General features: G+C 41.8%; 1 protein-coding gene across 4 annotated transcripts in view; it reads left to right on the top strand.

Moving 5' to 3' along the window:
- The window catches only part of pot1 (protection of telomeres 1 homolog), a 46,675-nt gene extending 36,962 nt beyond the window's left edge, over positions 1-9,713 (top strand). For 3 of the 4 annotated variants that reach the window (XM_055922408.1, XM_055922406.1, XM_055922407.1), the window contains 10 exons: positions 1,795-1,979; positions 2,089-2,168; positions 2,310-2,336; positions 3,635-3,791; positions 4,239-4,444; positions 5,292-5,427; positions 5,548-5,630; positions 6,840-6,934; positions 7,086-7,191; positions 9,326-9,713. In XM_055922408.1, the coding sequence (XP_055778383.1) occupies positions 1,795-1,979; positions 2,089-2,168; positions 2,310-2,336; positions 3,635-3,791; positions 4,239-4,444; positions 5,292-5,427; positions 5,548-5,630; positions 6,840-6,934; positions 7,086-7,191; positions 9,326-9,471 (1,221 nt within the window). In that variant the 3' untranslated portion in view covers positions 9,472-9,713. The remainder of the gene's footprint in view (positions 1-1,794; positions 1,980-2,088; positions 2,169-2,309; positions 2,337-3,634; positions 3,792-4,238; positions 4,445-5,291; positions 5,428-5,547; positions 5,631-6,839; positions 6,935-7,085; positions 7,192-9,325) is intronic. The other variant, XM_055922409.1, reaches the window with a different exon arrangement.
- Positions 9,714-14,619: the final 4,906 nt, after the last annotated feature.

The following is a 14,619-nucleotide window of genomic DNA, read 5'->3' as shown; positions in this document are numbered from 1 at the left end:
TTTCTAGCTTCTGGTTCTAGTTTCCTTCTATTATAAAAAGACTGGTGTGAAATTAGTTGTTTGGTTTTTTTTCTCTGCCAGGCGACTAAAGTTTGGTCCGGTTTATTGAGCCTGACTCGTTAAGAAACTGTAAAGGCGAAAGCAATCTTCTGAATTTGGAGAATCCTTTACTGAGCCATCATTGCGTCACACGGAGAATGACACACTGTTAGTCGGTGGGCTCATGACGTTTGGTCACACAGACGCACTTGAACATGTATTTTTGGGCGATGACTGTTAAGCGGATAGAAAACGTCACCCTAATGCGTCAACAAAATATATCAGGAACCAGAGCTGTCACTGGCTGAAAGAGAGCCACCATCGCTTGGCTCAGTATGTGTTCTCATTATAACCACACCTGGCTACTTTGGGCAGAGGATGGTAGATTTAATAGCTGTAGCAAGGCAGGAACAGCTTTGGGGTTAGCAGCAGTGCTTGGCTTGGCTGGCTTTGAACCAGAAGCATGCAGCATCACCCCCGTTTCTCTAAAGTCTCACTGTCCTCCTGTGTTCTCTCACCAGTCTCTGAGCATTAATCATTTACTCTGCGGCTCTAACACCTGTTTCTATCTTTGGCATTTAAACACAAACAAAACTGTGGCCAACTCACAGAACTCTCAAAGACTAAACATTGAACACCCCAATGTTGTTGATCTTTTCATTTTTTTTTTAATACTTAGGATATTGTGACAATGTTTCTGTGAAATGTCTTCAATGTGCTACAATTTTGGTGCCCCCCCCCAGAACCATTATCAACCCCCTATGCTCCAGTCAGCTCTGACTGATGGAATCTTCAGAACTGAGTGTTGCTCCAGAAAGGAAGGTTTTGGGAGAACATCAGGCAAACCTTGCTTGCCTCTGTCTGCACATAAGGGAATGTTTTTGGGCTGTACATTTTGCAGTTGAGGATAAAGAATGAATTGGACCATTTTCTTCTGCTGTTAGCTTTTTTCACCCTGTGGAGGATACTTCTAAGAATTGTATCAATTCCATAAATGTTCTTTTGGTATGCCTGCTTTGTGCAGTCGCTTTACAAAAAAACGAAACAAGAACATGTTAAGGAAATGAATGCCGTCTTTTAAACATGGCCAGTGTTACTAGATAGGTACACGATACTATCCCATGTTGTGACCGGAAGCTGAACAAAGCCCCTGATGAGCAGTAGAGCTAAACGGTGCTCCCCTACTACTCTTCTACCCTGTACTCATGTGCTCTCACAGATAGAGCATGAGAGGTGAAGTCAGGTTCCTGTCACCCTGAAGCTGATCGTGACCGTAACGCTCATCTGTTAAAAAAACATTCAGTTTAGCTGATTTGTGTACCCTTGATGAGATATACTTGTTAAAAATACTTAAACCTGATTTGTCTCGGTATCACGGGAAAGGTTTAGATTTGGTACCATACCGCCCTCTTCTGGCTGAAAGTGTTAAATTAAACTGATGCATCCTTCTACTTATTATTCAGCAACAGTGAAATGATTCAATGACCACTATGGGGAGCAGTATGATGTCTGGTGCTGATTTCCTTCTGATGCGAAGACTGCAACTACATTAAAAAAAAATTACAATCGGCATTGCAAAAATGATAACATTGGATGACTCAAATCCAAGGATCGTGAAACAGTGACTCACCTCATCAATTTCCAATATGCAGGTGCTATTTTGAACCAAAGCATTCAACATACTTCATTAGTTGAGAGGGGCTGGAGTGATACATATAATTCTAACATGTCTTTGACCCCTCCTTCTCCTTCTAGCCCGGGTCATACCTTCGGATATACAACCTACACGCAGTACCTGGGGCTAGTCGGTTGCCAAGCAATGACTCTGGCCAGTCTGATCAGACGGGACACCTGGGTTTCCACCTGCATGGGGGCACCTCATACGGCAGGGGGTTACGCGTGCTGCCTGAAGACAGCCCAGATATACTGGACCTCAAAAGGTAAGAGGGGGCTGTCTGCCAATTTGTGTTGTCACCTCATAAGGCCTAAATGATAGGACACTTTCGCTTGAACTGCCAATCTTTTAAGTTTATTTTCTCATTGTTTCAGGATCTTGGAGACATTCTCAGAGTCTGACATAAATGACTCATCCATGTTTGAAGTCTGGAGTACACCACCAGAGTCTTTTGGTATGTTGACATTTTTCACTTTGATGCTTATATGTACAATACCTCGTTTTCCTGTTAATATTGCTTAAAGTCATAATGGCTTGGAAGGCTGTGGTTTGGAGGAAACGTATGGCACCACATAAGTTTCTGCTGTCATTTTAGGTACTGCTCCAGATGAAATTGCTACAGGTATGAAATGAGAAGTATGGAGCTATTTTGTTACACTTGTGGGCAAAATATAAGCATATATAATTGTAAAATATTAGGATGTGAGCAGAAAAACAAAGGGTTGAATCACATCTCAAGAAACAAAATCACTTCCCAGTCTAGGTGTAATTCACATCCTCAGCCAGTACAAAATCACTTCCCAGTCTAGGTGTAATTCACACCCCCTGCCAGTACAAAATCACTTCCCAGTCTAGGTGTAATTCACATCCTCAGCCAGTACAAAATCACTTCCCAGTCTAGGAGTAATTCACATCCTCAGCCAGTACAAAATCACTTCCCAGTCTAGGTGTAATTCACATCCTCAGCCAGTACAAAATCACTTCCCAGTCTAGGCATAATTCACACCCCCAGCCAGTACAAAATCACTTCCCAGTCTAGGTGTAATTCACACCCCCTGCCAGTACAAAATCACTTCCCAGTCTAGGTGTAATTCACATCCCCAGCCAGTTCAAAATCACTTCCCAGTCTAGGTGTAATTCACACCCCCTGCCAGTACAAAATCACTTCCCAGTCTAGGTGTAATTCACACCCCCAGCCAGTACAAAATCACTTCCCAGTCTAGGTGTAATTCACATCCTCAGCCAGTACAATGGAAACTGGGTTTCAGACTACTCCACAACTAATGTACATGTGATAGAAGTCTATGTCTTTGATTTGTTGCAGTCCTGTCTGACACTAGCTAGCTGATTGTAACGGGCTAATGTGCTGCTCCATTAGCCGTTACAGGCTAGATACTGTTCGGCATAGCACCGAGAATTTTCGGCCAACCTTAACTTTGACGATATTATCTTCGTTCTCGATTCGCCCAAATATATATCTCCAAAAATGTCTGTGTCCAGTTGTAAGTGGTTCGTTTGAATTTAGAAAATGCTCTGTTATTAAATTAAATCATTTGTTTTGCTCCATGACTTGATCCAACACAGTGAGAGAAGATTTGAAATAAAGATGGTGGCGTACACATTGTTGGATTACTTCATAGAGCAAAACATTAATTTGTTTTAATTATGGAGCAATTTCTACATTCAAACAAACCAGCTGCGACTGGACATGGGCATTTTAGAAGATGCATGTTAGAGTGAATCGAGAACTAAGATAGCATCGCCAAGTTAAGGTTGGTGGAAAATTCTCTGCTACGCCAAACAGTACCTATCTCGTAACGGCTAATGGAGAATCACATTGTAACGGGCTAATGGAGAATCACATTACCCCGTTACAATCTGCCAGCTACTCTGACACTTGTTGTATGTGTGTTGGTGTAGAGAGGACGTGTGACCACACTGTGGAACAGGTGAGTCTGGCTGAAGTGAAGAGCAGAGGCCCCCCTCAGGTGTTCCACGTTCAGGCTCAGCTCAAGTCTTACCAGCCTCAGAGACTCTACCAGTCCCTGAAACTCTTCTGTCACAAGTGTAAAACCATGTGAGTTACTGCTATACACTGACAACCAAACACAAACACTCAAGACACAACATTCACTTGATTGTATTAGCTACATAGCTCCAATTGTGAGATCATAGGTTATCCATGCTTCTTCATATACATACTCGCACATGTCTCTCCCAATCCATTGGGACCCCCAGGGTGTGCACAATTATCTAGTCCAGCACTAACACACCTGATTCAACTAATCACCAAGCCCTTGATTAGTTGAAGGTGTGTGCACTCTTTGGGTGTCAATCAGGAATGGTCCTTGCTATCTGGGATCCTTGTGACATCCTTACCCCATTTGAAGTTAACGTTTAAACATTTTTAAATGTTAAGGACAAGGTTAGGGTTTAGGGTAGGGACGTCCCAAGGATTCCGGACAGCACTAATCAGTCAGGAATAGATTGAGAAACGATTGAAAAACTGCCCTGTACCTTTCAGACGGGACGTCCCTGATGATGTCACAGTGGGGGGCTTGTTCTCAGAGGCCCAGAAAGACGTTGGACCTTGTAATAATGGGTACTGGACTCTGGATCTGCCTCTCCCCAGAGAGCCTCCTTCTGAATCCCCCAGCCGGACCCTGACCCTTCTGATGTCCAGCCAGCTAATGGGAAAGGGCAAGGCAAAGGAGCTGATCTTCCTGAAGGGTGAGAACCACACAATTGCCTTGTTACTATGGAGACACGGAGTGTTATCTGCATCTCTCGTCCTCTCATGGCCACAACCGTACAGACTTGTAACCTAGTAAAGAAACGCTATATAAATGCAATCTATTTCTACTGAAACACAGTGATGCATGTCTCTTTTAGTGATGCATTTCACGTTTACCTTCTAAAACCTACGCTATGAATCAAATACAATTTTATTTGTCACATACACATGGTTAGCAGATGTTAATGCAAGTGTAGCAAAATGCTTGTGCTTCTAGTTCCGACAATGCAGTAATAACCAACGAGTAATCTAACCTAACACTTTCACAACAGCTATCTTATACACACAAGTGTAAAGTGATGAAGAATATGTACATACAGATATATGAATGAGTGATGGTACAGAACGTCATAGGCAAGATGCAGTAGATGGTATAGAGTACAGTATATACATATGAGATGTGTAATGTAGGGTATGTAAACATTAAGTGGCATTGTTTAAAGTGGCTAGTGATACATTTTTTACATGTATGGCAGCAGCCACTCAATGTTAGAGGTGGCTGTTTAACAGTCTGATGGCCTTGAGATAGAAGCTGTTTTTCAGTCTCTCGGTCCCTGCTTTGATGCACCTGTACTGACCTCGCCTTCTGGATGATAGCGGGGTGAACAGGCAGTGGCTCGGGTGGTTGTTGTCCTTGATCTTTATGGCCTTCCTGTGACATCGGGTGGTGTAGGTGTCCTGGAGGGCAGGTAGTTTGCCCCCGGTGATGCGTATGACAGTTTGATTCTATATTTTACGCCAAAGGCTAAACTGTTATCCGTTATTTTGTCTGCTTTCCCGTAGGGGCTACCTTGGAGGAGACGTGTCGGATAGCATCCGCGTACAGTAACATTGTCCCAGTGACATCACCACAAGGAACCATGACCCCGCTGGATCTCTCGGCTCCCTTCCTCTTCCGGGGCACCAAAAGATACTATGGGTCTGTATCTATCTTGAAAGTGACTGTCTTAGCCACATCTGACACAGGCCACATTTTGTCCATCAGTGTACTTAAATACACTAAAATGTGATGTGGGTTTTTATGCCTTTTGTTTTTCAGATGCAAACAGTGCTCCCAACTAAAAGTGGGAGAGTCATTGGGAGAAGGAGTAGAGGTTTGGGATGAGAAAAGTGTGGCAGACGGTATGCCGATCTCTTTCTCACTGTGTACACCTTTTAGGTGGTGGAGATTTAGTGTGGACCTGACCCCATCGTCATTTCTCCCTATTCACCCCTTGATCACATTAATAACCTCTTACCTGGGTCGTGTTCACAGGCAAAACCTCAGTAAAACATTTTGCAGTGGTAGGAAGATCTTATTAGACCAGTTAGACCATTACGTTCCATGTTTACTGAACACGACACAGGTTATCAGTCAGAGGAATCATCTTAGTAATGGAAATGGCAATGAAGATGTAGTTGTTGTTTATGTGCTTCTGTAAGTTGTTCCTATGTGTATGTTTGTATTTGGTGGGGGGTTTTTAAAAGGGAAAAAAATCAGATTTAAAGGAAATGGTAATGAAATTGCAGTTAGCAATAAAAGTACAAGTTTAAGGGCTTGAGTGGCTTGAACACCTGTGACCTGGTCTTTGTGGAACATGAGCTACAATACACAGAGACAGGTCTCTCACGGTGACCTTTGTGACCTGGGTTTATGTTCTTGCTGTTTTTGTTATGTAGCTGCTTCCTCTTCAGCTTTCGTGGATATTCTGGCTCGGCTGGGTTTTCCATTTCACTGCTCTGTTGTGTCTGTGACGTCTCGGTTTGTTAATGCTATGGTCACAGCATCCGTTTTGATCATGTTAGGATTACCTTCATCCCTCTTCGCTTTTAAATGTACTGGCTATTCTTGACCTTCTCTCTGCCCCAGGCCCTCAGCTAGGGGAGGCTGGTGGGAGGAGCTATAGGAGGAAGGGCTCATTGTAATTGCTGGAATGGAATGAATAGAACGGAGTTAAACATGGTTTCCATATGTTTGTTGTGTTTGATACCATTCCATTTATTCCATTCGTATTTACAATGAGTCCTCCTATAGCTCCTCCCACCAGCCTCTTCTGGTTGGACTGTATTGTCTTCTCTCTCCCTCTTGTTACTAGGCTCCTCCCCCTTTCCTGAACCCTCAGTTGTTTTGATCTTATGTCTCCTCTCCACCGGCACTTTTAATGTTACATCTGCTGTGTTTCTTTACTCCACCAATCCTCAGTTTTATGTTCTGGCTTCCCTCCTGATTCAGCAGCACCTTAGGTTGTAAAGTTACGCCAAGCGTCCGCTCCTGCCTCTGCTCAGGTCTCTCTCTTAAATCATGTGGTTTTAATGTTATGGCTCTCCTCTCGGCTCTCTTCGCTCGCCCAGCTCTCGGGGTGCAGCTGCTGCAGTATGGCCTACTGATGAAGCTTGAGCTGCAGGATGGCACCGGCTCCCTGGAGGCCCTGCTCTGGAGAGATGCAGTACGTGAGGGGATGGGTGCCAGTCCATATGAAGAGACAAGACAGACACAACACATTGAAATATTTTTCAACTTGGTGCCCATGGGTATTTGGGCTCTATGTGTGTTGTATTCTTGTTGTCTAACTGGTAACGCCATTAACCCTATGGCAGGAATCCTTCTTCCACGTGTTAGCTGAGGACGCAGCAGCTGACCAGGAGGCACAAGACAGGGTCCAGGAAACCATGGACAGACTCTGCCCACCAGGGAGTAGCACGGGTAATCATATATTATAATACTAATATGCCATTTAGCAGACACTTTTATCCAACCGACTTAGTCATGCATGCATACTTTTACAAATGGGTAGTCTGGGAATTGAACCCACTACCCTGGCGTTGAAAGTGCCATGCTCTACCAACTGAGCTACAGTGACTCATTTGCCCTGTCCAGAAACATCCCTTATTATTTAGGCTTTGCTGCAGGCTGCTTCCAGCACTGTCCACGGATGTATCACTATCACATAAATAGACCTGTGAAGTGAGAATGTTTTTGTCAATATTTCAAGGGCAGAGTTTTTAACCCCACATCAACAGTGGGTTCTAATGAAGCATTGACAAACAGCGTGTAGAGGTTTCCCATTAGTGAGCAATGAGGCTGGATGAGCTTCCAGGCAGATGGCCCCTCAGAGCGTGAATGCACTGCAGCAATTGAGCAAGTGACTGGACAGCAATTAGTATTCACATGTCCTCCTGAGCAGACGAGGCTAAAATATGTATTTAAGGATGTCAATTTGGTGTATGTGCGGCATGTTTGTGTGGTGTATTTATGGTTTGTGTGGTCTATTTATGGTTTGTGTTGTGTATTTATGGTTTGTGTGGTGTATTTATGGTTTGTGTGGTCTATTTATGGTTTGTGTGGTGTATTTATGGTTTGTGTGGTGTATTTATGGTTTGTGTGGTGTATTTATGGTTTGTGTGGTGTATTTATGGTTTGTGTGGTGTATTTATGGTTTGTGTGGTGTATTTATGTTTTGTGTGGTGTATTTATGGTTTGTGTGGTGTATTTATGGTTTGTGTGGTGTATTTATGGTTTGTGTGGTGTATTTATGTTTTGTGTGGTGTATTTGTTTTGTGTTGTGTATTCATGTTTTTGTGGTGTATTTATGGTTTGTGTGGTCTATTTATGGTTTGTGTGGTCTATTTATGGTTTGTGTGGTGTATTTATGGTTTGTGTGGTGTATTTATGGTTTGTGTGGTGTATTTATGGTTTGTGTGGTCTATTTATGGTTTGTGTGGTGTATTTATGGTTTGTGTGGTGTATTTATGGTTTGTGTGGTGTATTTATGGTTTGTGTGGTGTATTTATGGTTTGTGTGGTGTATTTATGTTTTGTGTGGTGTATTTATGGTTTGTGTGGTGTATTTATGGTTTGTGTGGTGTATTTATGGTTTGTGTGGTGTATTTATGTTTTGTGTGGTGTATTTGTTTTGTGTTGTGTATTCATGTTTTTGTGGTGTATTTATGGTTTGTGTGGTCTATTTATGGTTTGTGTGGTCTATTTATGGTTTGTGTGGTGTATTTATGGTTTGTGTGGTGTATTTATGGTTTGTGTGGTGTATTTATGGTTTGTGTGGTGTATTTATGGTTTGTGTGGTCTATTTATGGTTTGTGTGGTGTATTTATGGTTTGTGTGGTGTATTTATGTTTTGTGTGGTGTATTTATGGTTTGTGTGGTGTATTTATGGTTTGTGTGGTGTATTTATGGTTTGTGTGGTGTATTTATGGTTTGTGTGGTGTATTTATGGTTTGTGTGGTGTATTTATGGTTTGTGTGGTGTATTTATGGTTTGTGTGGTGTATTTATGTTTTGTGTTGTGTATTCATGTTTTTGTGGTGTATTTATGGTTTGTGTGGTCTATTTATGGTTTGTGTGGTCTATTTATGGTTTGTGTGGTGTATTTATGGTTTGTGTGGTGTATTTATGTTTTGTGTGGTGTATTTATGGTTTGTGTGGTGTATTTATGGTTTGTGTGGTGTATTTATGGTTTGTGTGGTGTATTTATGGTTTGTGTGGTGTATTTATGTTTTGTGTGGTGTATTTGTTTTGTGTTGTGTATTCATGTTTTTGTGGTGTATTTATGGTTTGTGTGGTCTATTTATGGTTTGTGTGGTCTATTTATGGTTTGTGTGGTGTATTTATGGTTTGTGTGGTGTATTCATGTTTTGTGTGGTGTATTTATGTTTTGTGTGGTGTATTTATGTTTTGTGTGGTGTATTTATGTTTTGTGTGGTGTATTCATGTTTTGTGTGGTGTATTCATGTTTTGTGTGGTGTATTTATGTTTTGTGTGGTGTATTCATGTTTTGTGTGGTGTATTCATGTCTGTCTGTGCCCTTTCCCTTCCTGTGCCCAGCGGAGAGGCCCTGGATGGACCTGTGTCTCAGTGCCTACACAGTGGAGGAGAACGGCCAGAGACGGGCCTGCTACCAGATCTGCCACACTGATACCAGAGGCACTAACCCACATACACACCCTTACGCTGCACCTAGTGACACATAGCACTCAACCAACCAGAATATCATGTATATGCCAAATAATAATTTGTGAATATTGTATACAGTTGTGTACCTCCAAATTAATAAAATAAATAATATTGGCTGAAATGTATCTGGCTTTGAGTGTCTCTGACCATTTCCTTTGTCTTATTTCCTCCTTTGTACCAACATTTTATATGTTTTGTACTTTATTGACAGTATGTGTAAACTCTGTTTTCCCCTTAGAAATAAATGATGTGAAAATTATTTGTATTGTCAATTTGAATTTAACCATGGCATTTTTATTGTCTACATCCCTCAAACTCAATTCTGAACCTTGAAGCCAGTTCCACTGCATTAGAGTTCCCCTCTAATCAGGGTCTGGTTTAGACCTGAGACCAGGTGTGTGTGCAATTAATTATCAGGTAGAACAGAAAACCAGAAGACTCCGGACCTCATAGGGTAAGAGTTGAATACTCTACATCGGCTATTCCCAAACTGGGTACACGCAGTACCGTCGGAGGTGCGCCAAATAAAAATGTGATTCACATTTTCAAACAGTCCATTTAGATTTTCCAACGGGGCTATACAATTTAGTGATGTTTTTTTCTCGCTTGAGTAGCCTCGTTTCACTGTCAAAAATAAAATTAAAACCATCCACTCTTCAGCGAAATAATAAGACAATGTCAAATAGAGGTAGCCTAGTCAAATAATTAACATCAAATCACATTAACCGTTACTCTCACGGGAATTCCACTAACGGTCCATATGTAGCCAAACGTAGCTGCTGCTCATTCCGTTTGCTCGAAAATTGATAAATGGTTAAAAAAAGTAAGGCCTGCGTCCATAAAGACACATACCAGCTCTACTGGTAGTACTGCTACTGCCAGCAGTCCTACGCCTACACCTGTCTGACACAAGTTGTTCTGCTTCCACGAGCACTTCCAATGCTAGCATCAGTAAATCTACATTTGTTGCTAGTCCAGCTAGCATGGATACTAACAGTTGTGAATCTGATGCAGCCGAGGGCTACTGCCCCCTTACCCAGGAAAGCACCGAACAACCGACAGGGACGTTGGACCATTGAAGAAGCGCAAATATGATGAGAACTACATTGATTTGGGGTTCACTTACAGTTGAAGTCGGAAGTTTACATACACCTTAGCCAAATACATTTAAACTCAGTTTCACAATTCCTGACATTTAATCCTAGTAAAAATTCAGTCTTAGGTCAGTTAGGATCACCACTTTATTTTAAGAATGTGAAATGTCAGAATAATAGTAGAGAATGATTTTTTTCTTATATGATCTGAATCTAGGATTACAGGGACTCCACAAATATATTCATTGTGCAGATGAAATTTAGGCTATGATTAAGAAGTTGGGGCTCTTCTTTGTCTGCATTAACAAGGACAACATGTCTTTCCATTGTTGTAGGATTTTTTGTGTGCAAATTAACTCAAGCTTACAGACAATGTCAAATGTGATATAGCGAAGCACCTGAGTGAGCAGACTCTTTCCTGAAACGGACGACACAAACAACTGGATTCGTCGTCCATTTCATGCCCTGCCTCAGTCCACTTACCGATATCTGAACAAGAGAGCCTCATCAAAATTGCAACAAATGGTTCTGTGAAAATTGAATTTAATCAGAAGCCACTGCCAGATTTCGGGATAGGGCTGCGTTCAGAGTAACCTGCCTTGGCAAGCTGTTATTAAGACACGGATTCCTTTTGCACATATCTATGTGAGAGTGGATTCTCGGCCCTCACTAGCACAAAAAAATAAATACATCCACAGACTGTGTGTGGAAAATTATTTTAGACAGACTCTCTCCAATACAACCCAACATTGCAGAGTTATGTGCATCCTTTCTAGCACACCCTTCTGATTAACCTGTGGTGAGTTATTCCCAATTTTTTATGAACAAATAAGGTTTTATATGTAAGATGGCTAAATAAAGAGCAAAATTATTCATTATTATTTGTGCTCTGGTCCTATAAGAGCTCTTTGTCAATTCCCACGAGCCGGGTTGTGACACAAACTCACACTCATTCTTATGTTTAATAAATGTATTGTAAAGAGTGTGTGGCAGGATGATTACAATGACGCCAAAAAACATTTGAGAGTGCGCTGACCCTGGTGCTAGAGGGGGTACGCAGCTGGAGGTTGAATGTTTGAAGGGGTACGGGACTATAAAAAGTTTGGGAACCACTGCTCTACATCATATCACACTATTTCTTCTGTAGCCTTTATAGGGACAGATTTGAAGGTTTGCATCTGCTTAATTGCAGCAAAAAGAATATATTACGTTTTTAATTGGATATCATTACAGTAGGCACTTTCAACCCAGGGCCGCCGCAGGGTGGAATGATGTCATGTCAAAACCATAGAATTACTATTTCTGTGCTCAATGCCTACTGATAGTTCTTAATTATCTTCGAATTTCACTGGCACCTGATGGGTTCTAAAAGCACATTCGTATCACTCTCAATGGAGTTCATCTGTGGGTGATCGATTGTTTTATGATATGCTTCATGGCCCGTAGTAATGTGGCTGAAATGGATATAGTTCACTGGGAACTAGTAGTGACGTTCTATTGTCCATGTAGCTCTAGGGCTCCATCGGGTGGTGTATCAGTGAAATGTGTTATGAACGCTATGGAGCCCCTATGGGGTGTATGCAAGTTTTGGTTTCTAATGTATTACTTGATCATGTTTGATTATTAGGCTAATGATGTTAGTGGCCAGTCTTGTTGTTCTTGGAATTTTGGTAACAAAATTCTCCAACTTCTGCTTTGGCCACAAATACAAGTATAGCACAGGGTCAACAACATTTACGTATGAGTTAACAGAACATGAACTATTAAAAGTTGGATTTTCACTGGGCAGTTCCTTATAAGCTTTTTTTACTGCAATTCTACATATTTTATCATAGGGTGAAGAGAACATTTGACTGTTTTCAACCTATTGTCCTGCAGTTCTACACATTATGCCATTGCTATTTTTTGTTCTAATGCTTTCTGAGTGACTCAAACATAACAAAATCAATGGGGGCACCAATGGGAATTTTAGATTCTCCCCAACTGTAGTTTTTATTTGGGCGTAGTTAGCTCTCAAAGATCTTGTTAAAAATGCATATATAGCTTCATTATCTTGTGTAGATACTGTACTTTGTATTTGATTTTAAGTTTACACTGAAAACATTTTACCATTAAAAAAAAAATCTAAATTGCAGCAACAAAAAAATGCCCGCTGCTAAATGAATAGAGGGGAAACACTGCATCTGCAATAAACAGATAAAACATTGGTTGAAACAACCAAGAACCTAATTACCGGATGCATTCTTCGGATTTAGGTAATTGTGATAGTTTAAGTCCTGTATAGCAAATCAATCAGGCGGGTACTGCCGACAGCAGGTAATATGCACAGAATATATCAAACATTTGGAACACCTTCCTAATACTGAGATGTTGAGTTGCCCCCCCCCCCCCCCCCCCCCTTTTGCCCTCAGAACAGTCTCACTTCGTTGGGGCATGGACTCTACAAAGTGTCGAAAGCGTTCCGCAGGGATGCTGGCCAATGTTGAGTCAAAGGCTTCCCACAGTTGTGTCAAGTTGGCTGGAAGTCCTTTGGTTGGCGGACCATTCTTGTTACACACAGGAAACTGTTGAGCGTGAAAAACTCAGCAGCTCAAACCGGGGTGCCTAGCATCTACTACCATACCTCGTTCAAAGGCACTTGCATTTTTTGTCTTGCCCATTCGCTCTCTCTGAATGGCATACATACACAATCCATGTCTCAATTGTCTTAAGGCTTAAAACTCCTTCTTTAACCTGTCTCCTCCATTTCATCTACGCTGACTGAAGTGGATTTAACAAGTGACGTCAATAAAGGAATCATAGCTTTCACCCGGCCAGTCTATGCAATGGAAAGAGCAGATGTTCTTAATGTTTTGTGTACTCGGTGTATAGCCCAATGGCTCCTAAGTCAAGGGCACACTGATCAAAATGATTAGCAAGATGAATAAGACTCTGGTGCCTGGAGTGATGTTGATGTGTGCTGTAATGCGGTTGGCAGGGGCCTTTTTGATGTTAGCTTTAGTCTGATTTCCTGAACCCTGGTTTTGTACCGTATGCATCATCCATGCTGTGAGGAACCAGTGTTCGCTTGGGGACAATCCACCCACATCAACACCTGCTCTCTAACTTCATCCCTTTGTGTGAGCAGAGAGAACCCCCCCCCCCCCCCCCCCCCCCCAGGCATACCTTTCTCACAGACAAAGCTTCAAAAGGGGTTTTCAATGTCCCTGAAATGGATATTCACAGTGAAACAAATGTATACAGTGGAATACACTGCTACATGGTGTAAGGAAGGAGCTACGGTGGAAAGAAGCTTGTGCTGGTGGCATAGTGGTCATTCTGTACAAAGGTGAGTAGCAGTTTATCATAAATAATCCTGTGCAGAATTTGCTTAGCATAGTGCACTTTCTGGCAGGGACATTCTTCTCACTCCCTTTTTAATGAGATGTTCAGTATAGTTTGAAAGTAATATATGGGTGCATTATAATATAATATGCAGCTTAGCAGATGCTTTATCCAATGCAACTTGCGGTACAGTTCGTGTTTGTATGTGATCCCTGCAGGAATTGAACCCACAACCCTGACTTTTGCTAGTGCCACAATTTTTGCCAACTGAGCCACACAGGACCCGTGTGTGAGACAGAGCTGTGAGAACTTCCTTACCTGAAGTAGTTTTTCCTCTTTGTTTTGACCAAGTTCATAGACCAACTCTTCTGTTGGCATTAAGTGAAAAACTGTGGTGCAGATTTCCTTTCTTTTAGACAACAGCATACCTTAAGTCCAATACACAGGATGAAATGTCTCTATGACTCTTAACACATCATATTCAGCGATGACACGGCCTGTGAGAGAGATTGTGGAGAGGGAACTTTGTCTCTATTTTAGGCTTGTGCCGTAAGCTAAGTTGCTGCTCCCCGGTTGGCTGCTTAGAGCAGACTGGGCCTGAAGATTTTTTGCTTACATTTATTTACATTTTACTAATTTAGCAGGCACACTTATCCAGAGAAAAGTGGTGTACATCCTAGTCTTATTCATTGTTTGTGCTGCAAATCAGATTATCTTGGTAGTGGGGGGGGGGGGGGGGGGGGTAGA

Source organism: Salvelinus fontinalis, chromosome 5, assembly GCF_029448725.1.
Source record: "Salvelinus fontinalis isolate EN_2023a chromosome 5, ASM2944872v1, whole genome shotgun sequence".
NCBI lineage: Eukaryota > Metazoa > Chordata > Actinopteri > Salmoniformes > Salmonidae > Salvelinus > Salvelinus fontinalis.
Note: the sequence above shows the minus strand (reverse complement) of the source record. Positions and strands in the feature narration are given on the sequence as shown.